At 35.0% G+C, this 25,664-nt stretch overlaps 1 protein-coding gene across 1 annotated transcript in view; it reads right to left on the reverse strand.

The window, feature by feature from the left end:
* Positions 1-25,664, reverse strand: part of RYR2 (ryanodine receptor 2) — a 355,102-nt gene that overhangs the window by 210,314 nt on the left and 119,124 nt on the right. Inside the window, exons 4-8 of the mRNA XM_090135386.1 lie at positions 19,758-19,778; positions 12,808-12,822; positions 3,195-3,269; positions 2,458-2,536; positions 1,218-1,330 (exon numbers count right to left, since the gene is read on the reverse strand). Coding sequence (XP_089991512.1) covers positions 1,218-1,330; positions 2,458-2,536; positions 3,195-3,269; positions 12,808-12,822; positions 19,758-19,778 — 303 coding nt within the window. The remainder of the gene's footprint in view (positions 1-1,217; positions 1,331-2,457; positions 2,537-3,194; positions 3,270-12,807; positions 12,823-19,757; positions 19,779-25,664) is intronic.

Genomic DNA, 25,664 nt, shown 5'->3' on the forward strand with positions numbered 1-25,664 from the left:
CAAAAAAAAAAATATCTTTCAATAAAACTTCTTCAGAAATTAACTTTCTCATTAGTTTCATCCAGAGTAAATTGCTTTTCCATTGAATCTAATTATAAGTACCCTAAAAGTAATTAAAAATATTTTTAAATTTAAAGATGAACAGGAAATTGTCACAATTTCCACTTACAAAGGTAACTCACTACATAAATTACTATGATTTATTTAGGAGTTGAAATTATAATTTTATCCTCACTTTTCTATGCTTTCTCAAAAGAAGGGAGAGCATGTTTAATTTTTATCAAAAAGACAAAAATCACATTACTTTACACCTCATTAAATTCTTCACTTTTTCTAAATACCATAGAAACTATGAAATATTTCATAACATAAAAATGAAGACTATAGAACAAACATTAATGTTACAGATAGAGTAAACAGTAACAGTCATCTTGACAGTGCTAAAAATGAGCCCTCTTAAAAGTTCCTTTTTCATCTGTAACTACATTTACCAAATCACTGGGGCTGATTTTTACAGAAACTTCCAGCGGACTGACATTCTTACTTTTAGATCTTTTTCATAGTTGTTATTGGGGTTGGTTGGTTTGTTTTTTGTTGTTGGTTTTTTTTGTTTTAAGATAGAATAGCTCAGGTGATTACAATTCTATGAATACAAAACAATAAATTGTCTTAAAGTGCCAAAGAGATGAGGAAGAAAATGATTTAAATAAATGATAAAAGGAAGCTAACTCAAATACTGGTTATTAAATTAAATAGTTTTAAAATACTTTTGTTATATTTAATTAAGAATTCATTAAGCATTTTAATTACAGTACATCAGTAGCATTATATGCTATACTATTCATAATCCTAGGAGCATACGGACTTCTTCAAAACCATTTCAAACATTTCAAAAATTTAGTGTTTAGTTTTTATTCATATGACAGTGCTGTGAACTTCAGAACTTTAATAGGGACTACTGATATCTCAGTTATGTAACTCAGAAGATTCCTTTAAGTTTTCTTCTTTCCTTCATTGGAAAAATTTTCAACTTCTATCCATTATTTAAACAAAAACAAATCAAATAATTTACTTTTTTTTTGCAACACATGAAATACCAGGTTAAAAACCATACTATATTTCTGGGGAGATTAAAAGGTAAATAAAATTTTAGGGCAATACCTTTATTAACTGTTCTTCTATAGAGAAGGCACCATTCAGATTCTTATATTACTTACCAAGTATCTTTCAGAAGAGACGCTGACTAAAATAAGGTCATCTCCAACACGTACTTTTTCTCCTTCTGATCGCTGCTTAGAAGCAGGATGGATAGTCCACCAGCATGCCTCACCTGTATCATTGTTGAGTAACAAGAGAAAAAAAATTGGGAAGAAAGTGCAATAGTATTGCTATTAAGTTTACAATTACCTCAGTCCAAAAGTTTTGACCCAGTTTTCAGCTGGATAAAACAAGTGTCCATGTGTTTTCAATAATCAGCATCATTCCTGTACCACCAATCTGCCTGAAACGCAAGGTGTAAAAAATACAACCATGCAGACAACAAGACCTCTGGAACAGAGATTGCAGAGTTGGGCAAGAAGGAGGCCCTGTGTTTTCTTTGCAACCCAGTCCAGGCTACCCTTGCTAAAGAATTTTCCTGTCACTTTCTTGGTGTCCTATGTTCTGGGAAAAATATTCCGAAAATATTTCACCAAGAATTATGACAACTATATGGAGAAGGAAAAAAAAAAAAAAAAAAAAAAGAAAACCAACATGCACAAAAAAAACATCTAAATGTTTAAAATAAAAGTCTAAATTCAGTTATGCACTTCCGTTTTTACTGACACTTGGCAATTCCCTAGAATATTTAAAAGTCACAAATTTTGTTCTCATGATAAACCTAGTCTTCAGATACACTTCTTGCAAGAAAAGTGCACTTCTTAGAATAAGCTATTTCACTTTGGATTCATTTAATTGTTTTTATTGTTATTAATCTTAGCGACAGCAATGCTTTAAAAAGTGAGCAAACTTCTTAATTTTTAATTAAGCATCTCCACCAGAATGATGGCAGCATAAGAAGCTTTATTGCTCTCAAAAATACAAATAAATCCATATCACTGAAAGTTCTTAAACATTAAGAGAATCTTCACTAAAAATAACTCAATTTCAAAAAAAAAAATCTCAACAGAAGGCTCCTACAGTCACAGCAACTTGAAAATTTTCCTTTACTTATATTCTCTGTTATAAATTCATACTTAAATATCAATAGACATGCTTCTATTTCATAGAAAATAAGTTACAAAATCTACAAGAAAACGTAGATATTGAATGTGTAAAAGACAAGAATATTAACTTCTGCTTCTTTAGTTCTTAAAATAGTCTTAATTTTTATGTTCTTTATATGTTTGTATAGGTCTCTATTCTGATTTTTAGATTGATAATATTCCTCATCATATAGTTTAAAAAGCCATTGTTTACCTGTAGTGTCCTCTTGCAATCCTACATCAAATGCCAGCTTATCCATTGAAGATCGAGATGTTGAGAGGCAGCACAGATACTAACAGAAAAAAAGCAGTCATCATTTGTTGTGCCTGCAATTGTGTCTAATAACACACTAGAATCTAAAAATCTGCTAACACAACAGCAAATCTTAAATTATCCCAACAAGTTATTGTCAAGGACATAAATGCTTGCAAATCTGTATGGCTCTCAAGGAGACTTGATCAAAGTATGTGTTCTAAAATAAGCTCTCAGACTTTACCCAGGTTATCTTTCCACTGAGATAGGAATAGTGAGAATGGAAATAGGAGCTGGTTATGTTAAAGTTCAGTTCCATGAAGACTCATCCATAGTTAAGCAGTTCTGAACCTGTATAATTCTTCAGGGAACTAAAAAGTAAGGCAAAATACATGCACAAAGGAATTTCTTTTCCCACTCTATTTCCAATAGGTTGCCAGCTAGCTTCTGATTCTGATTCAGCTTATGCACTATGTAATATCCAAGGGAAAAGCAACGGAAAACTATCAATTTAGCATAGACTGATGAGCAGAGAACTCAACACTGTATGGAACTGGACTTCATTTCTGCAAGGGTAAAAAGCCTTTTTGATGTGAATAGTTCTCCCAATTTGAATAAATGGTAATAGTCTAGATACAGTCAACCATTGCTTTCATACAGCAAATAAATCATTACTGCTATCAAATCCTGTTACATACCATACCACTGTAGGAATGGCGCAACAGGATTGCATGTCCATAGAGAAGTGTTCGATGACCACCACCTTGTGCAGACTGAAAAAGAAATAATACATTGATATGTTGGAAAAAAATTCAAGCCTTTTGCAAAATAAACAGAAATAAAATAATTTTAAAAAATATAAATCTCTGGACAGTTTATATTCTCCCTTCTCACAGAGAAGTGTTTTTCTTGAAAACATCCTTCTCAGATATTAGGTCAAGAACGTAGCTTTTTAAATGTTCTCACCTTAGTTTTAATTGCCTATGAATATAGTGAGCTGTAGTCAGAACATATAAAGTTCTTGGGACAGATCCTGGGTAGAACCTGGAAAAGCAAATCTAAAAGCTCTTGACTTTTTCCATTTACAGTTCCTCAACCTACTAACAATGGAAAATGCTGTATTTTGTGCCCAGTCGAAAGTTAGGTATAAAATATATTGAATAAAGTTTGAATCCTTCTTGCTTGGGCTTAACGTGGAAGGCCCCCCAGAGAACTGCAGTTCTTTTGTACTTTGTACTACCCTCTACACTGTTATATAGTCTTAAATCTCTCATTATTTCCTCATTTATTTATAGAAGAGATCTCCCAAGGGAGGGAGCTTCTTGTGTATTGTCCCTGGCTTCAGTAGAAAATACTAATTATTTATCAACCACATTTAAGAACAGCATTTTCAAGATTGCTTCAGCAATTTGATTCAGTATTTAAATACTATTAAACAGAATTCTTCATCTGCTAGGCCAGACAACTGCTCAAAGTCATCCAAGACAACTCAAGAGAAATTGAGGAGTTCAGAAAATTCAGAAATTGCGTCCAAAGAAATGTTCCACTTGAGAAGCGCAGTATAAATCTTTTCTGAAACAAATTATGATAGTAAAAGTTATCTCAAGAAACTACTCTGTTTTTTTTTTTGCTTCTTTCCCCCCACAATGCTTTCATCACAGTTTCTGTTTATCTACAATCAGGTTAAACACTCAAAAGAACAAATAATCTCATTAAAGCACAAGCAACCTTCTAGCTTTTGCTGAAGATCAACAAATTCCTTAACCTGAGATACATCTGACTGACACCAATCAGGAGTAGAGACTGGCTGACAACTCTTAACACTATTAAGAGCTTAAATCCACATTTATCTGATAACTACACGCAACAGTATGCACATCAAACTCTTCAACCAGAGATAACTATTTCTACTTGCAAGGAATATTCTTTTACATAAGACACCTAATTTAGCTCCTTTCATGAAGCATTCATACACTTTTTTTTTTTTTTTTTACCATAATAGGCTGACCTTGTGTTTGAATGAAGCATCAGATTCATTACAGGATAAATTGGAGAGAGACATACTATGCAATCTCTATGGCATCTTCATTTCAGGGCTGAAGATCGATCTCACTGAATGGCTCTGCTGACAACCCATGATTTCTTTTCTTCATTTACTCATTGTCTTTCCTCAACTTTTATCCATTAATATAATATTTCTGGATCATTGAGTTATTTGGTTATATATCTATCTATACAGGTAGTGAAAAACCTAGTAGTTAAAAAAAAAAGAGAAAGCAGCTGCCAAGAATTTATGGCTTTTTATCTTTAATGAGAAGAGAGTATCCTAATGAACACAAAATATACTTTGAGTTTGAACAAACTGTAATGCCAATTAAAATGCAAAGAAACACTTCCAGCAATCTCTCTGGAAGAGTGACTAACATGCTTTTTATTAAGAAGGAATATAAGTCAGAGTCTTTGTCATGGACATAGTCTTGACAGTAAGACATGAAGATTTAGCTTTGAACCACCATTACTGCTGCTTTTTCTACAAGGACAGAGACATTTGATAATGTCAGGAACATAATGCCAAAGAAGAAAGCTGAAAATCTGCTACATATCCACATGAGGAAGAGGAGAAAAGCCACTCTGATGTTACTATCTTATTAACACTTCAGATTTACCCAGATGCTTTACTAACAGCAAGCATAGCCATCCAACCAATAAAATCACTAATATAGACAGTATCCTGAAATTTCAGTAACATTTCTGTCTAAGTTGTTCCACGCTACTAGCCATAAATTTTACATAATATATATAGAGATTTTGCTGCCAGTTGTACAAAACCTGAGAAGAATGTAGGAAATATCACAGCTGTGTTAACTTACCCTTATTTGGGGCATACCTATTTATCTGTTAACAACTGTTTTGCTAAACACTTCTTTTCTACACAATCAGAAGAAAGTCTGGCTCAAAAATACCAGTTAATGGGGGGACTGTCTGGGGTTTTTTTTGTTTGTTTGCTTGTATTTTAAATATTATTTTAGTTCTCTTGAAAAAAGTTAACTAAAAAAAAATTATTTAACCAATTAAAAAAATACAAGGGTGTTTGCTGCTCCTATTTCATAGCCAGAAAACAAAGAGTTGCAATACCTTCTGCTTAAACATTTCTGAGAGGCAATTATAATCAAGCCAGATAGACAGAAGGAGAATGAAAAATTGAAACACAGAAAAATGCAGGAAAGAAGGGAAGAGCAAACTGGGACTATGAAAATGTCTTCCATTTTGAAGATTACCAGGTTACATACATGTCTGTAAGACAATTTTTATCTTAAAAGCTCATTTTGTATCTACTAAATATTTAGCACTCATTTTTATGCCAGAAAGCGTGTAATAAATAGATATTGAGCCATAATGTCAACTGAGATTGTCTTTCATTTTCAAAAGAATCCATTCCTACCTATAATGTTATAGAGAACTGAATTTCCTATAACTTCGTAAACTGTAAACTTATAAAATAAAATTTAATTAAGCAAATGAAACAAAATTGAAAACCAAAATACAATTTAATTATTAGACTTTTATGGCAAAGATGCAACATTGCAAAACATTTAAATTTTAGGTAGTCCTTTGCTGAAGTCAAAAGTTGGAATCAATTATCCTTTTTGGCCCCTTTCAACTTGGAATATTCTACAACCCTATGAAGTGCACCACCAAAGTTTTAGCAAATTTCTGATAGCATTCGAAATTTGAAATTTCAGAATATATTGAAAATAAGACTTGCTGAAAGCAGATAAATAATATTTAAAACAATATTTTGTTTTACAAGTTTTCTTTACTTGAAAGCTTTTAATGTATTTCAGACATTCATTAAAATGACTTTCACCTGCAACCATGGATGACATTCATGTCTACTAAACAACTCCAAAAATTATCCTGCACAGACTACTACAAGTAAATGTTCCACATTATCTACCATGACTTTGATTTGCTTTATGCTTTTAATTCATACCACTCAGAGCCATTTCTAAGTTAGACATTCCCTGAATAAAAGCAGGATGTAGAAAAATATATTTGGGATCAAGGGCTGAAACCATTGACATTTTACAATCTATGCCACTCAGAAATATCAATCATATGAATACTCTTCTTGGAATTTTATCCTCCAATAATTTGACAATTAGAGCATAATGGTTTTGTATTCGGCCGTATGTATAGGTATTATCACCTGACAAATTAAAACAGGCATTTCAATTAAATTAATTCTCACAGTTGCAATTGCACCACTGTACCTACTGCTGCATTGGGATCCAGACATGCAAAGCTGCAGGAAATTATTCAGGGTATAATAAACAAATTTTTTGAGCCAGTTGTGCTTCTGGCAAGTTCTCACTTGTACTAAGAACTTTTTATAATTACAAAAAGTGAATACCTTAGACATCCAAAGAGATTTTTAGTCAAAAAGACATTACCTTTTTGTTCTTTTCAAGAGAACAGCTTAATTTCTACTAAAGATTTATTACATCAGAGAGTATGCTACTACAAACCAATGCTAATGTTTCTTTCTTTACAAGTCCATGTAATCCCCAAAGATGTAAAAAAAAAAAAAAAAAAAAAAAAAACCATTTAAAAAAAAAAAGCTAAAAAAACCTTCAGGGACATACCAACAAAAGACAAAAATGAGAAAGCATGTTCCTTCAAACAGGAAAGTAATTCCAGTGCTTTGTGTATGCACAGACAAATCTTTTGCAACATCTGCACTATTCAGAACTATAATGCCTGAGAAATGCACTTGCATCAATTCATGGTGTTTCAGACAATTCTAGTCAACCAGGAAAGAAATTTGAACCACTAGCACTAAACGAGTCATAACAAAGTAAGAACTTAAGCACACTCTGTAAAAATCAAACAAGGTAAAACAGTGTTTTTAAGAATGTGTAATAGCTTTTATTGCCTGGAAGATCTTTCATAATGAACCTGTAGAACAGAATGGAATTAATTGTATATGCTGTAGGGAAAATGGCATTACAAAAATCAGATTGTAAGCAACTACAGTTTTGATAGAGTTAACAAGAAAAAAAAGTTAAAAAGAAAAAAAATCAATTGAACAATAAACTACAGGACATTGGTAATAAATCCTTAAAAAAAAAAAAAACAATCCATATAGTTAATAATAGTGGTAAATTTCAAACAGTTTCTATGCCTATTATTTCCTCTGTGCCCTAGACCTAGCCAAAGGAGATGTTAAACCAAATGGTCTAGATGAACCTTAGGGTCATTCAGGTATTTGCTCTGAATAGGTTTCTAAAAGTACTATAAAACCATTTTCATGGCACTGAAATTTTATTACAGCTGAGAGTAGCTATACAGTAAAGGAAGTAACATGATTACCATTTTTCTTCACAAATATCTTCCAAGGCAAATATAGCAAGATAAAGTTGAAAGTCTTAAATATAACATACGTACACAGTAGTAAAACATTGTCCTTTAAAGCATCAGGTATTTACATTTCATTAAAACGGAGCAACACCCTGAAGCGTAGCTTAAATTAATGTTTTGTTTCCAAAGATAATTCTGGAAAATAATTCTGCATTGAATTTATTCTTGTCACATACTTAAAATGCTAACAGCAACTTAAAACTGCAATATGTAGTAACAGTACAATGACTTAAAATATATCAACTTGCAATTTTAAATAAAGGTACTGCAAACCTATTTTTAAGCATCAGCCTGACAAGTTTGAAAGCGGGGAAAAGCTGATCGTTTATACTGAATATGTTCAACTAACACTAATAGCAGATGCTGGAGACAATATGTCAAACAGAGGACACCCTACAACTCCATAAAAACTCTTACAAAAAAAAAGTGAAAACATTATCGTCTCCACCAAGAGCATGCTGTAAGTTTCATGAAGCTATGGAGTATACATCTTAAAAATATTTTTACTGATACAAAAACCTGCAGAATGAGCATTCTAAAGATCTAAATCAAGGCACTAATTTAATTGCATAAGTAGAAGCATTTCATTAAATTTAGAATCTCTCTCAATTTTCTGCTTCGAACGCTTATGGGGGTTGGTTGAGAACCAACAAAACTATAAAAAAACCAAGCAGAAAACTGCAGCCACCACAGATGAAAGTCTCTCAAATTCCATTCTTTGGGTCTCACGTGGGAGCTGTCACATTCACCACACACGACCAGTCAACAGTCTGAAATTATGTTTAGATCTACTAGCAAGAGAAATCAAATTTGAAATTAGAGTCTCATAAAAAGTATTGGCTTGAAAAAGTCATCAGCCACGCATTCTGAGTGAAAGCATGCTAGGCCCTGGTGTACGCTCTTCCTAACCAGAATCTAGCTGTGCTCAGAAGTGTAAGACAGTTAACATCAACGCCTTTTACTAAAAGCCAAATAGAACTTTTTGAAGTAGGAGACCAATGCTAGCACGTAGCCTCAACTGGTTCTCTAGAAAGAAAACTATGAGTGAGGAACACGTGCTCTGTTTACATAAAATAAGATGGATATTTAAGCAAATGAAAGGATGCTATTTAGTAACCTGCAAGATAGAAAGAAAAGTACTGAAAGATCTTGAAAGATTTTGAGTTCTCTCTCCCTCAGGAGAACGGAACTTCCATGACAGCAGAATTAGCAATGAATGGGAAGGAAGGATGTCCCATGATCTAAAAATATATTTATGTCAATCTACACACAAATTTTTACATGATGCTCTAATCATTTCTGTAGAGGATACTCAAAATGATGCATCCACAGGAACTTAAGGATAATTCATTCCATTACTAGTATGCATTTTTTCCATCTATTGTAGACCAATTTACCTAAAACCAGCTGTGAAGATACAGTCCTACAAGCTGACCAAAACAGAGACCGCTACAGGCAAGTGCTTTATGGAAACTCCCCCACAATTGCATCAGTGTCTAATGCTTTTCACACTAAAACTAGCGTAAGAGCTTCCTCCTGATACCAGGCAACAGCTAAGCTGGAAAACAAAGAAAGTCTCCTTCATGCAGTGGAACAGGCTTGGGGCAGAGTGGCTGGAGACTAGGTGGCCAAGAAGGCCAACAGCAACCTGGCTTGTATCAGTAATAGTACTGCCAGAAGGAGCAGGAAAATGATTGTCTCCCTGTATTTGGTCTGGAGCAGAAGCTGAGAGAACTGGGATTATTTAGTCTGGAGATGAGGAAGCTCAAGAGAAACCTTATTGCACTCGACAAATCCCTGAAAGGAGGTTTTAGCAAAGTTTGGGTTGGCCTCTTCTACTGGGTAACAGCGATAGGATGAGAGGGAATGGCATCAAGTTGCAGCATGGGAGATTCAGATTGGATGTTAGGAAGAACTCCAAAAGAGTGGTCAGGTACTGGAACAGGCTGTCCAAGGAGGTGGTTGAGACACCATCCTCAGAGGCATTAAAAAACATGCAGATGTAGTACTCAGAGGCATGGTTCAGTGGAGAAATACTAGTGGTAGGTAGACAGTTGGACAAGATAATATTTAGCAGTCTTTTCCAAAGTTAATGATTCTATGATTCTCTTAATATCAATGTGATCAATAACAGCTTATAGATAGCTAAAAAATTTAGCAATTAAAAAAAAAAAGGCAAATACTCAAGTTAGTTCTACCTAAGGAAACTGAAGAACCAGTGGAAAGAAAAAAAGTGTTTTGGACAGTAATTCAATTTACCTAAACTTTAAGTTGCATACTGACAACATCTATGCTTTTGCTTATGTTTACAGTGGAAGCTTAGGGTAAGGATGGTTCTAGATCAGGCATTTCAGTTTTGCAGGATGCATGCTCACCAAAGAGTCTAAAAAACCCCAACTGGTGGTGAAATCAGAATGTACAGGAACAGTTTGAATCAGTGTAGATTAGTCAGGCAACAATTCACACTTGCAATAGCAAGACTAGGAAATTACATCTCCAGCAGCACTAGAAAACTTGAAAATGGTGCAAGAAGAAGAGATTGCAAACAAAGCTATGGAGTGTGAGCCGAGGAGTTTTCCACATTCTTCTTGCTTATAGAAATCTCTGTTTTCTTCAAAAATATTTGGAGAGGAGAAGATGACAGAATTTTCTTTTCCAAGTAACAACATCCAGGCATAGATGCTGGAAATTCTTCTACCATAAAAACATAAATGCTAATGAGACCCTTCTGTAATTACTGTGTTCTTTGGACTGCCATTTCCAGAGGCTGGCATCAAACCCATAGCATGCAGCTACATAGAATTTAAAGATATCAAGTAACTCAATTCACTGACATACAGCATTGTGCTAATGTAATCCTTCACCTCTCTCATCTCAAGTAACAGCAGTGCTGAAGGGCATATTCAACACCATTTAAAACCTCTTTCCATATCTCACTGTAGCCTATATACCACACTGAAATGAAATAAGGCATTATATACATATATTATGCAATACACATTCTAGCCTTCACACCTTTTTTTTAAATCGCTATTTCATTATGCTACATTTATTCAAGGAATTCACTACAAAACAGTAAGTGCTGCAAAAATTCAGGAGATAAGATGGAGACCAGCTCTGCTGGTACCTGCTTCTAATAAAAGAAGGCCTCTGCGACACACAAGATCAAAAGGCATTCCACACTTCTTTTGCAATACAATTGGCACTTACCTCCTATTTTATAATATGCCAAACCAAAGAACAGAAAAAGGAGCTCAGTTAAATTATAGGTTTTCCAAGTTTACCTTGACTGAAAAGTACAGTGTGTAATTATACTTCATATAAATATCACTTGAATAAATTAACAGGCCAATAAAAATTATGACTATGTCTTTCTCAGGTAAGAACACATATTTTACTACTCACATTAAAAAGATTGGAACAATTGGTAATGATGACAAACATCTCTGCCAGCACCATGCTAAATTATCTCAATTTCAATAATATTGACTTGATGGAAAAAAGATTAATCAGTCACATAATTAGAAACAGTTCAGATGCACCTTGTGTTTAATATTTCCAGTGCTACATTTATGTTACCCTTCTCCAACAATGGTGAACTTCATATCAGTATCAGTGAAAAGCCAACACGGCAGTGGAGATAAATCAAAAATAAATAATATTGATCATCTGTTTTGACGTATGTAAAATAATGTATTTATTTGTAATGTAAAAGAAGCATTTATATTTCTAGCTGAGGTAATGCTTCCATTATGAACTCCTATTTTGAAGCACTTACAGCAATTTAGGAGAAAATTGCCCAAGAGGAAATTTATTGATTTCTCCCTTAGACTAGTGAAGATTTCCCTTCCCACCTCCTCCTCCTCTTTCTCTGCAGAGGAGATGGAAGAAATTATTAAAAATCTGCCTGGTTTTTTTAGAGCTAAGTAAGTGGAAGAGAGAGGCATTTTTCAGAGGGTAAGGACTGTGGAAAAGCTTTTTCTGTTACAATATGATGCGAGGAATGTGAGTCATCCTTGTCATTTCAGAAAGAAACTCACAGATAAAGAATAAGACAGACAACCAAGTGGGAAGAAAAGATGGATCAGCAGAGGAGCCATATTAAGAAAACTCCTCTGACGTCATTAAGTTCACTGCCTGAAATAGCACTGCTTATCTAGTCCCAAATTCCTCCCCAGTTCAGAGTGACAACGAAGCAAGCAAGACCATATCAGAAGTGTGGGCTCATAGGGAATGAAAATCATAAGCAAATCATTTTAGAAGGCAAAAAGTAAAAAGAGTATAACCAGCACACATTGGATAAATCACATCCAACTATTCCAAATGTCAGTTACTTAGAGTGCCTGGAAGCTCTCCAAACTCCTTGTCTTATAGTTAAATAGGAAATAAAATAAAGAAGGAAAGAAAAAAGAAAAGACAAATAGAGAGAGGAAGCAGAGCTTTTGCTCTCTGACCTGAGCCCTGGTGGGCTATCCACTCACAACAGTAATCCTGTCTCAGAAGAAAGAGCATGCTGCCCCTGATCTGTCAAATGCCTAAGTGATCTACAGTGAATTCTACTATTTACTCATTGTCTCAAGATTCCTTGTTTAGAAGACAGTGTTCCATTCTCACAGAAAGAGTAATGATGAACTGAGAACTACAGGTTCTGGCCCAGTGCTCTGTCTCCACAGACACAGATGCCTGCCTTTGGGCTTTTGTGATATGAAGAAGTCATAACCTCAAATTAAGCTAGAATCACTGTAGTTTCTAAATCCATAGTCTTACAAAATTCATTATGTTCTTTTTCAGTGAAGGCAAGTTAAATGCTGATGTGAAAAATAAAAATAATGAATTAAATGAAATCGGGAATTTACAGAAAACACAGTACTAAATGTTTAACTTGCTTACCTTCATCATAAATTTCTGTAGAGCCGTGAGAGGGGGGAAAAAAGAGAAAATGTGAAATGAATATTCGCTTTTCAGGTGCTTAAAAATGGGATTTGTTTTCTCTAAAATAGTGAGTGGGATACACAGAACTACAAATCACATTTAAAAGGAACATTTATCATTGTAATTAGCATAATTATAGCTTGTGAAGCAAAACAGCTGCTAAGAACAAGGCTTCATTTTTTTATATAAGATTTTTTTACTTTAAATAATATACAATATTAAATATTTGTAGCTTAAAAATAAAACAGTACAGGCAAAATAGATGCCATACCTGATAATCTTTAAATACTTGGTCTGCATAATAGTTCAATGCAAGTTATAAAGTCTTGCATTCAAAGAGCAATGCTGGGAAGCAACACTATCACTGTAACAATTTATAATACACAAATGCAGACAAAGTTAGGAAAATGAAATTAATAATGTTTCATGCATTTAATAAAAAAAATGAAGTACCACATAACTGATGTTAGAAAATTATGGAAATGTTGGAGTTAATTTTCATAGAGATGCTTAAGAGTAAGAGTAGAGGTTAGTTGCAGTGATCCCACTTTCTCTGCACAAGATCTAAAAAGTCACCTTTTTCCCTGTTGCTCTTAATTACTTCATGCTTTGAGATCTGAAATTTTGAAGCTAGAGAAATTTTGAGGCTAGAGAAGTCCAGCAGTAAATCTCTATCTCACATGAAAAGAGTCTAAGTGGGTAGCCTCCAGGAAACACTGTGTTTTCACTTCATTCAGACTTTTAAAACAAATGTCTGTTCTCAGAGATGCAAAAGATGTAGATAAATATTAAATAAATGGGGAAAAGAGTACAGTATAAAATAATGATGTCAAAGCATTCTTCTCTTTTGGAAAATCTTCACTGAATCAGGAATTTAGTGTTCAAGCATTTGGAAATAAATTAAGCAAAACTAAAGACTGGGAACCTTGTCCACCAACCTCACAAAGCGATTCCTTAAAATATATGCATAGATCAGCATTTGTAGATTTTCTTCCATCTCATTTCTTGCCCCAATACTTTGTTTGCTTTTAATGAGTGGCTCCAGAAGCTAACCAGAATTCTTTATTCAGCTGTGAACAGCACTCTAAGTGTATAAATTCACTGAATGAGAAATCGGCTAATTACTTTTTTTTAAAAACTTTCCTATATTCCTATATTCCTTTACAATAAAGTAATCAATAAAGTTCATCAAGGACCTCAAGCTTTTCTATCTGCTATTTATCTGTGAAATTTTGTCCTGAGAACCATGCAACCATATTGCTTTTCCATGTGACAAGTACATTAAGCAGCAGCCCTTCTGTGGAACATTCTGACTCTCTTTTGATAATTTAACTGCTTGAATCTAATTTCTTAACTCGCATCAGATTAACATGAATAGTTTATCTCTTCTCCTGATTACTAAAATGACACAGGAGGATTTTATCCTGGATTTTTTGGAATGCTAGAATTAACAATTCTCTTCTGTTAACATACTAAGTGAACTGTAGCAAGAGAAAGAAAAACGATATTCATCCCTTAGTTGCTGCCGTGTTGTGTTCTTTAGTTACTCTGGCTCCTTAATAATTTTGAAGATCATTTACACGTCATTCTTAAAGATAGAATGTGTCACACCCCCAAGCTAGAAAGGGTGAGAGAATGACAGTCGGTAAGTAACTGTGAACATTTACTTATTTACCTAATGCCAAAACCATCAGGAGAAAAATACTCTCAGCCTGCTGTTATAAGAATGCTTTCTCTTCTCAGCAAACACTTAAATGCCAGTTATCATGATGAGTGAAGTGAATGCCTCTATGAAGCTCCAAGGTAAACCAGAGATACTACCTGTAATGAACTGGACAGCACCTGCCCAGCTATTATCAAACGTATAGGGCAGAGGGTTCCAGGTATTCATGTCACATCCTTTTACAAGATGGCTCTTCCAGGTTTTAAAATTAAATCCATTCCAGGGTAAAGTGTAACACTTTCAAAAAAACATCAACTTTCAGTTTGGGGGAAAAAAAATAACCCCTAAAAATAAACCTACAGGTGTGCAACAGTGTTACAGAGGACACTGCTCCAACCAGTCTGTAGAGAAAGAACTTCCTTTCTGCTCCTTCATATTGCTCTTTATTCCACAGAAAGAATGAGCACATTAAATTCTCATAAAACATTTGCAATTCAACATGCTGTCACAGTTTTCATACTTGAAAATTAATCAGAGAGAATAGACCTATAATTTGAAATTTCTTGGTGTCATTCCAATATCCACTGCTCTTGAAAGGTTTTTTTCACCAAAGACTGATACCAAAGTATTAAAATTATACAGACTGATGCAGTCACCAAGTACAGCAAAGGATTGTTGTACACTAGTGAACAATAATCAGCTAAAAGTAAAAGAAGAGATCAAATGGTGATGACCTATAACATTAGCTATACACAAATCTCTTAATCTGTGAATTTGAACTCCTGTCAGCAGAGGTTGGTCATGTTTATGTTTGAAGTTCTGCATTATACACACCCTTACAAAGCATACAAATGTATGTAATATCCAGTATGACATGCAAGAAAAGAAACCTAAGTCTTAAGAATCAATAAGGATGTGATTTATCTGCACTATATAGTTTCCAGCTAGTCAAGGAAGAAACATTTCTAAAATTAATCTGATTAAGATTTATTAAGCTGCCATTCTACTTAGGGTGAAAATAAACACACAACAGAAGCTTCAAATTCTCAGCCTTGACTACAGTTATCAGCTTAAATAACTTGCTAATTCTACGCTGTCTACAGCAAATTCAAGAATCCATTGGAGCTTCTCAACTAAGCACCTAGCAGCCAATGAGCAAGGTAATAACTGGACTTCTGATGTCTTTTTGAACTACAGATAAAAGTCTCTGTGCTGAACTCCATCAAACATCCATGACCTCATTGCAGCCTTTCAGTACCTAAAGGGAGCCTACAAACAGGAGGGGAGTCAACTCTTTGAAAGGGTTGATAACAGCAGGACGGGGGGAAATGGTTTTAAGTTGAGGGAAGGGAGATTTAGGTTGGACGTCAGGGGGAAATTATTTACAGAGAGAGTGGAGAGGTGCTGGAACAGGCTGCCCAGAGAGGTTGTGGATGCATGGGGGTCCCTGGAGGTGTTCAAGGCCAGATTAGATGGGGCCCTGGGCAGCCTGGTCTAGTATTAGGTGGGAAGGTTGGTGGCCCTGCATACGGCAGGGGGGTTGGAAATTCATGATCCTTGAGGTCCCTTCCAACCCTGGCGATTCTGTGAAACTGGTATCAGTGCGAGCCTGATGACTGAAGTCATTAAAGACAGCATTAAACCTCTATAATGACTTGTTCAAGAAATCAGAACATACTGTGAGTTTTATATGAACACACTTCTCTAACATTAACATCTTCTTTAAAAGTTATCCTGAGAGGTAGAACTGGTAACTGAATCCAACTGACAACTGTATACTCATATTTCAATAACTTCAGTTTTCAGCTGCATTTGCAGCTGAAAAATTTGGGCACAAAAGAATGTGTGAGTGCTTAGTGTTACAGAAATGCCATACTTGGAGAGGAATTAAACTCTGAGCATTCAGCAAGAGGATTATCTCCATGGCTTGTACCATGATTTAAATAATGAACAAAGCTTCATTGAAGATAAACAGTTACTTTAACTTCAGTGCCATTTAAAGTAATTCATTGCATATCCATGATTATTAATCAGAGTGATAACAAATGTAGCAGCTACAGAAAGACTGTTTTAAAAAAATACACCTAGCACTGTATTTTCAATTACATCTGCATTTCCAAACTTAGTATACTCTATATTTTAGTAGAAGCTAATTGCAGTCCAGGTCTAATTCATACCATCTGGAGAAAGCAATACAAACATTTTTTAAAAACTTTTTTCTTTCCAAAGCAAAACTGTATAAATCTGACCAAATTTTCTTTTAATTAAATGGTAGGATTTCTAACTGCATAGCCTTGGCATTTCTCCTGCAGCTCATTTTACAGATCTGAGAATTTTAAGCTATGTTCCAGGTATCAATAGTACTGTGAATTGAAGTTACATGTCTACACTTTCAGTTTACACGTTCTCCATAATTTTTAATAGCTATGAGTCAAAGTCTGACATTTCTTTGTAAGCAAATTTCTACAACAGTAGTAGAAAAGAGAGAATCTTTAAACTAAGAGGCATTAACCTCTAAGTACCTAAGAGTCAATAACCTCAACAGCTTGGGATTAAGTACAATATCGTCATTATGCTCTTTCCATATAGTCAGAAGTCCAGGAATGGAGGTGAAATTCATGTTAGAAGTGCAAACCAAAAATCTAAGGAGCCAAATTTTACAACAGCTCCCAAAATCTGTAAATATTTTTATTAACACCACATCCTTAATGTTCTCAAGAGAGACTTAAATAGCTTATTTATTTGTGAGTGATTGAGTTAGGATAATGGAAAGAATGATTGATGCCATATGCCTAAAATCTAATCTAAAAATCATGAAATCTGCCACTCTATAAGTATCAGGAGACAATGGTTCTATGTCCAGGTGGAGATCAGTCACAAGTGCTGCTCTTCAGCAGCCTGTCTTGGGACTGGTATTCTTTAACATCTTTATCAAGATATGGGAAAAAGTGTACCCTTCAGCAAGTTTGCAGATGTATGGTGCTGAATGGCACAGCTGACACAATAACAGGAAGGGATATTACCCAAAGGGACCTGGGAATGCTTTAGGAGTGGGCCCAAAAGAATCTAATGAGATTCAACATAGCCAAGTGCAGGATGTTGCACATGGGTCAAGGCAATCCCAGATGTGTGAAGACTGGGAAAATAATTGAGAACAGCCCTACAAACAAGGACTTGAGGTGGATGAAAGGCTTGACATAGGCCATCAATGTGCACTTGCAGCCCAGAAGGCCAACAGTATGATGGCTGCATCAAAAGAGGGGTGGGCCAGCAGAGAGAGAAAGGCAATTGTACATACCGCTCTATATTTGCCCTCATGGGAGCCCCCACCTGGAGTACTACCTCCAAGCCTGGGCCAACAGCTCAACAGAGACATGGAGCTGATGGAGCAGGTCCAGAGGACGACACCAAGATGTTAAGAGAACAAAGAAAGGCCGAGAGAGCTGTGTTTGTTCAGCACAGAGAAGCCTCCAGGGAGACCTCATTGTGGACTTGCAGCACTTAGGCAAAAAACAACTTTTACATGGTTTGATGAGGACAGGACAAAGGAGGAATTGTTTGAAACAAAAAGAGAGGAGATTTATATTAGATGTTAGGAGGAAATTTCTACTCAGAGGGCAGTGAGACGTTGGAACAGGTCGCCCAGAGTAGCTGTGGATCAACTAAGAAAAGACTTCAGCTCATGCGAGTTGCAAAGAAACATTTAGCTCTAATGTCATGGGAAACATCTCATTTAAGCGTAGTTTAATAACACGCTTCTGCAAAGCAGCCTTTCTTAAGGATAAGATTCTGATGTTTCTACATTCTGAAATTAAAAAAAAAAAAAAAAAAGGGCAAATGTCACTTGTATTTATTCAGGTAACACTGTATTTTCCAATAAAACACTCTTCAAATACTTCAGTCAAAAAACAAGCTATATTAGAGCACAAGAAGTGGTACACTATTCAACTTCCCTATTATGCTGGTTTTCTCTTTACAGCAGAATTGTTCCTAGAAATAAAACTTCAGAACCCAAAGATCTAGAATCAAGTCCTCTCAGGTGTAGTTAAAATGTTGGACAAAATGAGAAAATAATCTAACCACCATTATTATGGTTTAAAAAACATTCCAAGTGACTCTGTACTGGTTTTGAAAAATATCTGATTCACTGAACATGAATAATGCCAGCATACTGATATAATGAACTGAAATTAACTTAATTACATTTACTCATTAATAAATACCACAGGCATTTATATATACAGTGATATAGATAACTGAAGACACATTAGTAGAAAGTGAGCTGAAAATCTTAAGCCACCATTTAAAATATGTACTTACCTACAGGCGTGTCAAGCAAGCTATAACTTAATTCACTACTTGCTATAAACATGTAATTGCCACAGACCAGAATTCTATAAACACTAGCTAAAAGAAAGTAAGACCAGTGCTCTAGCAATGCAATTGGCAATAATCCAAAGGATATCTGAGTGATTTTTGATCATGTGCAGTGCAAATTAAATACAAAGAAATTATAGAGGCTTTTTATGGTCCAAGCTTTCAGAGAGGCTTCTACCTTTTTTTCCCTCTATTTTTTTTTTAGCATGAACAAACAATTTTACACACACCTTTATGACCACTAACTCATACATATGCACATGATTACACTTGTGAGAAACATATGCAAACATGTCCCATATTGGGGATTTATATCGGATGTCCACACAAATATGCATGGCATACACAGACACATTAGGAAAGCTCTTAGCAAAACACCCATCTGAGAACTGTGCTTTGACTTCAATTGTTGTGATCTATGACTTTTTTTATTCTGTAGCAGCTGTTCTCCATCTGAAATACTTAGTACATATAATAGATGCATTTAGAAACATTATCACCCATTATTTATTAGTATCAATTATTGTCATGCATTCTAGGATTATGTTGTCTGTACTGGAAAAGACAAGGTGGGTAACAGAATGGAGTAATAACACTAGACAGCAAGGCTCAAAACCGAGAGACAATAACCACGAGAGTGTATGGCAGAGTTCTAAGATCTAATTTAAAGGGAGAAGTCATTACGTTAGCATGAAATTCGGTACAAAAATACAGGAATGATCAGATCTTATATGGCCTTGTATTTGCCTCTCTTTTTGAGCCAAGCAAATTGGAGATTCATGAGCACACAGTATAAGAACAGACAGCTTAGACTCAGTGGCAACATGAAACAATTGGGATCAAGTGAATAAAAGACAGAATCACATACCCATTTTTCCACATCAACTAGCTGTAGGAAGAAAAAGCAAGAAATCAGTAAATCTCTTTCTTTAAATACACCATATCAAAGTCTATTTTGAACTTAATGTTTCACTTCCTTGGAAATGTATCTAGCATTAAAGAAAACGTATGAATAGAACTATTGTTTTGGCATCTTCTCTTAAAAATTTCAGAGCCTCAATTTTTTTTCTTCTTTATTTTATGAGAAACACTTAAAATTCTGGTAGTTCAAAAATGTCCATTTAAATTTCAGATAGAGGTAGTAAATGAAGACTGATGCTGAACTAGCTGTACATTGTATTCTCTAGCAACTGGACAAAATTACTAAACACAATTTCACAAAAAAACACTTCTCCATCTTCTCTTGAATAATATTCCAAAGTGAATATTTTTTACTTGAAAGGCTTTAGTGGTGGCTATTCAAGGTTTGCAAATTTAATGAACGCTAAACGTATGAAACCTACAATTAGGGGACAAACATCAAACCTGGACCCAACAGACTGCAGCACGAGAAAACAGAAGAACAGAGAACTGAAACCAAAATGTCATTCATTTTCCTACAGAAAATAACAGAGAACCATTCTGAAAGCTTAAGATTTTGTGATAAAAAACCTGTTTTCATGCTTATTAAATAAACTGATTTAAAATTACTCTCTCCAAAAATTATTAGGACAATCATATAGTATCAGGAAAGCTAAGTAGAACTAGAACAAATTTCAACTACTAAAAAGTTAGTATTGTACTAAATACTAAAGATTTAGATCTGAAGTAGATTTTTCTCTATATTTAATACAGAATACACTGAAGCATATCAAGCCTTCAGTGGTTTTGCTGCAGGTACATGTGGACATTCTGTGAACATATGTTACATATGACATTTGGAACGATTTAAGAAAATTACTCAAAATTTGTACTACGTTATCAAAACCAGTAGCAAACTATTTGGATTCCAGATGCTTCTGAAATTATTGTAATAGAAAACAATGAATTCAGTTCTCATCTATTAAAAATAATATTATTCAAAGCATATTTCCTCATTTTTAAATACTTTAAAGTGCAATGATTTTACATTTTATACTTTAAAGCATTTATATATCAGTAGGTTCTGCTCATACACAAAAAATTTGAAAACACCATATGACCTGTAAGCTAATTAATACCAACTTGTAAGGATTTTTAATTTGATCATTCCTATCTCTCCTGTGAGATGTTGACTGCATTTAGATTTATAATAGGAGTTCCACAAGTTTAATTACCAACTTCAGTTGCAGAAATTTCTTCTAAAAAACACCTGGTGTTTTAAAACATATGCAATGTAATTAAAAAAAAAGTAAGATCTTGACAAGTTAGAAAAATTGGCAACAGTCTAAAGTCTAATGCAAAGAAGGCAGCTATTATAACTTAAAAAAAAGTAAGAAATAACCAACTTATTTTACATTATTTATTAGCTTGCTTTTCATACATCTTTTGTTCAAATTATGTATGCATTATGAACACAGCATCACAAGCAATTTGACTGTGCGACAATGCTACTGTGCAAAATTTAAATGAACAGTTCAAGCACAATCAGTTTCAGAAAGAGTCCTCTCAAGGCTCCTTGAGCATTATTAGGTGTACAATGAATTTTCTTATAATTGCTGGATTGACTGCTTAATTTACTGGGCTCTAGTTAGGTCCAAAAGTCAAGTGCAGCATTTGTCAAGTATTTATAAACTGTGAATACTATATTTCTATATCCATCTTCAAAGGGAAGTATCAGTAGTCTTTGACATATGCCAAAGGCACCTTCACTCAGCAGTTCTAGAGGACAATCATATGAACCAATTTTGTACAGTTGTCAAATCCTACAGTAATTATGAAAATACAATATTATAAATGAATCCAAAGCAATCTGCTTCTGAAAGTATGGTCTTCCGCTTAATACAACGCACAGCACAATAAAATCTTGCATTTTCAGTTTTCATCACATCCCATCCTTCTGCTGTGTACTTCTGCAAAACCCTCCCAAACCAGGCGTGCTCACTTTTCTCTACTCATCTAAAAGAGTGCTTTTCCAACTGCTGAAGTCACAAGACGACTTTGTCCAAAGTTCTAAACTTTCCTATGTGATATATGTAATTAAAATTGTTAGCTTTTACTCTGTGGAACTTATACTGGAAGACATGTCAACTTCAAGGTATTTGGAATTCTCTTTTGACAGGGAAAAAAAATCATAAGCATGACTTGATAATGTATTTTCTTGCCCTGAAATTCCTGCTGAAGTACATTCAACTAAAAATAACTACAAGTGCTCTTTACCAAGATCTAAAGCAGATAAAATAGGTGTAAAGCTTACATGAATAGAAACAAAAAGATATGATAAGCACGTCATCCTAGTTCTTGTGTTAGATTTAACCTGTAATTCAGTTAACAAGCAAAAAGATGTCTCACAGAACCTCTAAATACAGATTCAGTTTCAACACTGATAATTGTCTTCAGCTGAGAGAGCTGGGGCTGTTCAGCCTGGAGGAGAGAAGGCTTGAGGGAGATGTGATGGCAGCTTTCAGTATTTAACATGCAGCTATAAGAAAGAAGCAGAAAGACTCTTTAGCATGGTCTGTTTTGACAGTACAAGGGAAAAAGGTTTTAAACTAGAATGGAAGATTTAGATTGGATATAAGAAAGACATCTTATACAATAAGAGTGGTGGGGTACTGAAACAGGTTGTCCAGAAAGAAGGTGGATGTCCCATTCTTGATGACATTTAAGGTCAGACTAGATGGGGCTCTGGGCAACTTGTGCTAGCTGTAGGTGTCCCTGTTCATTGCAGGGGAGTTGGACTCAAAAGGTCTCTTCCAATTCAAATGATTCTATTTTATTCTATTTACGGATAGAATCCATTCTTTTCCCAGTACGGGTTCAACAGATGTGTAAAAAAATCAGGAAAAACAAATATTCTAAGTTCAAAATTCTTTTAGCTACATACACTCGTAAGTACTTCAATGATCTTCATTTGCTGATTTCTCTTCAGAGGTATGTAACAACTCCAGTCTTCCAGCCAAGTGTTCATCTTATATTCATTTAATCCAATCTGGAAGACTGGTTTTCCAACAGTTTTTACTGTGAGATGCACATCTCCAATGTTACATTAACCAGACATAAAAGCCAGTTAAAACAGCAGGAACATAGTTCTTTTACCTCTTTTTTCTACTGTCTAAGGAGCTATGAACAAAACAGAGAGGCATCATTCCACCACTACGAGGCATCATTCACAGACTCATTTTTTACAAGCTCACACTACACAGAACCGCACTGATGTGGGCTCATACAGCACCCTTCACTAGCAGTGCATAAAGCTGGAAAGTCAGCTACTTTAAACTTTACTCAGCAGTCTACCATTCAGTTCCAACTCGTACACTGTTCCCTTTCATGTTGCTGAGCAGAATGCAAAAACAATAAGGAACTTTGTTCCACACTATATATAGGAGAACCTTAGCTGAGCAGGGCTAATAACATTACCTACTATTTGTGAAAACTATAACACACATTATCATGACCCACAGATGGGATTGTAACCTGAAATAATCTCACTGAACCAATGAATTCCAGCTAGCACACACTGCATCATCTTCTACACTTATAAACATTTTTCTGAACCGGAAATTCTTACGAGAAAAGTAATGTATTTGGGGGCTTTGTTGTTGTTATTTTGTTGGTGGTTGGGGATTTCTTTTTTGTTTGTTTCTTTTGTGTTGTTTGTTTTTTTGGGGTTTTTTTTGTTTGTTTGTTTTTGCATTTCTCAGCTGAGGAAACTGAGCAAAACCTCTGCCTAAAATCCTCTAATCAGAATAAGTAAGATAAAATAAAGTCTTCATTTCTGCTACAATACTTGATTATCTTCACTGCTCAGCTTGATTTGCTGCATTTAGTATTCAACAAGGTAACTGATGATGCATGTTCTCTTCTTCTCTGGACTATCTTCCATTGCAGGATTTTGTATACAAAATACTTCTAGTGCTGTGCCTATATACCTGTTAGGTTTACAATGCAACAACTCCACATGCAACATTCATCAGAAAAGTTAACTGGAAAGAGAGAATTGAATTTCTCTTTGTCACAGAGTCAGTTTCTACTGACCATCATCCTGGGAAGAAAAACTTAAGCATGTTACAGATCCAACAATTATGTTAAGATAGGAAAAAGGCATGCCATCTATTTCCAAAACAGCAAACTTGTCTGAGATGATAAGAGTTCATCTTTCTGGCATCCTCATCCCAAATATATTCTCATTCCAAACACAGCACACTCAAAAGAGGAGCACATATGTCAGGCTAGAAATATTTGCTTGTCACAATTCTTTGAGATGAAATAGATAATGATTTTTTTCCTGTCCTTGACTTTCCCTCAGGATTTACATAATGCAAAAATACTATGCATGCACTCCTTGATTTCTTACAGTTCTTACATTTGATCAAAGGGCAGCAGATCAAAGCCAAGTCTTATTATTTTTTGCCTCCTTTGAAATGGCTTGCTAACAGTCATGTCTGATACTAAATAAGCTACACTGGGTAGAAAATGACAGTATTTGCTTTATCTTCAAAACTTTTACTCCTGTTAGCACTGCAGCATCTCTAAAATATCTGAGAAAAATCAAGACTTTAAGTAGAACGATCTTCTAAATTACATTATCTTTTCATAAAGTTTTCTACTTCTAGCTGATTCATCTATCTGCTTGATACAAAGGCTCACAGACACATAAAATGATTTGATCTTCATTTCTTTCTCTCCTTTCTTCCCCTCTTCTTTCTTTGCACTATGAATTTATGTTGCACAAATTCAAAGTTTATTTGCAGTAGGGCTATGCAGGCATTGTCTGCTGGACATAACAGCTGCAACTCTCTTCACGATTCATCACTGACTTGGAGAAGACTTATCCTAAGAATTTCTGAAGGAAAGTGCTACTGCACTGTTTTCTTACTTCAGTGAATTACGTCTGTCATCTTTGTCTGTAGACAAAACCTAGCCCAATAAAAATAATCTAACTGCAGAAATAGGAAGATATTATTCATGTTTTGCTTAAAAGTTTCATTTAAAAGATAATTATTATCTTCCCCTATCTGTACTTTGTCAAAAGAGAAAGCATTCTGGTCAGTGCTAGGAAATTAAAGAGCCAATACTTCTGATTCCTTTCTGATCCTCCTAAATGGGGAATCAGAATCAGAAGTGTTGGAAAAGATCTCAAAGAGCGTCCAGTCCAACTATCCATCTACCACCACTATTTCCCCACTAAACCATGTCACTCAGTATAACATCTAAACATTTCTTGAACACCTTCAGAAGTGCTGCCTCTACCACTTCTCCCTGGGCAGCACATTCCACTGCCTAACCACTGTTTCAGAGAAGAAATTTTTCCTAATGTCCAAACTGAAACTCAGTTGGTGCAACTTGAGGCCATTCCCTCTAGTCCTTGAGGCCATTCACTAGTCACACAGAAGAGGCTGATCCCTACCTCAGCACAATCTCCTTTCAGGGAGTTGTAGAGCACAATAAGGTATCTTCTGAGCCTCCTTTTCTCCAGACTAAATAATCCCAGTTCTCTCAGTTACTCCTTACAAGACTTCTGCTCCAGACCCCTCACCAGCTTTACTGCTCTTCTCTGGTCACGCTCCAGGGCATCTATGTCTTTCTTCTACTGAGGAGCTGAGAACTGAACACAGTACTCAAGTACAGAGGGATGATCATTCCTCTGCTCTATTTCTGATACAAGTCAGGATCCCATTGGCCTTCTTGGCCATTTTTGCACACTGCTGTCTCATGTTCAGCTGAGCGTTGATTAAGTACCTCCAGGTCCATTTCTTCCACACATACCTCAGGCCTGTAGCATATCATGCGGTTGCTGTAGCCAAAACGCAAGACC

Source organism: Phasianus colchicus, chromosome 2 (genome assembly GCF_987193195.1).
Source record: "Phasianus colchicus chromosome 2, bPhaCol1.hap1.1, whole genome shotgun sequence".
Taxonomy (NCBI): domain Eukaryota; kingdom Metazoa; phylum Chordata; class Aves; order Galliformes; family Phasianidae; genus Phasianus; species Phasianus colchicus.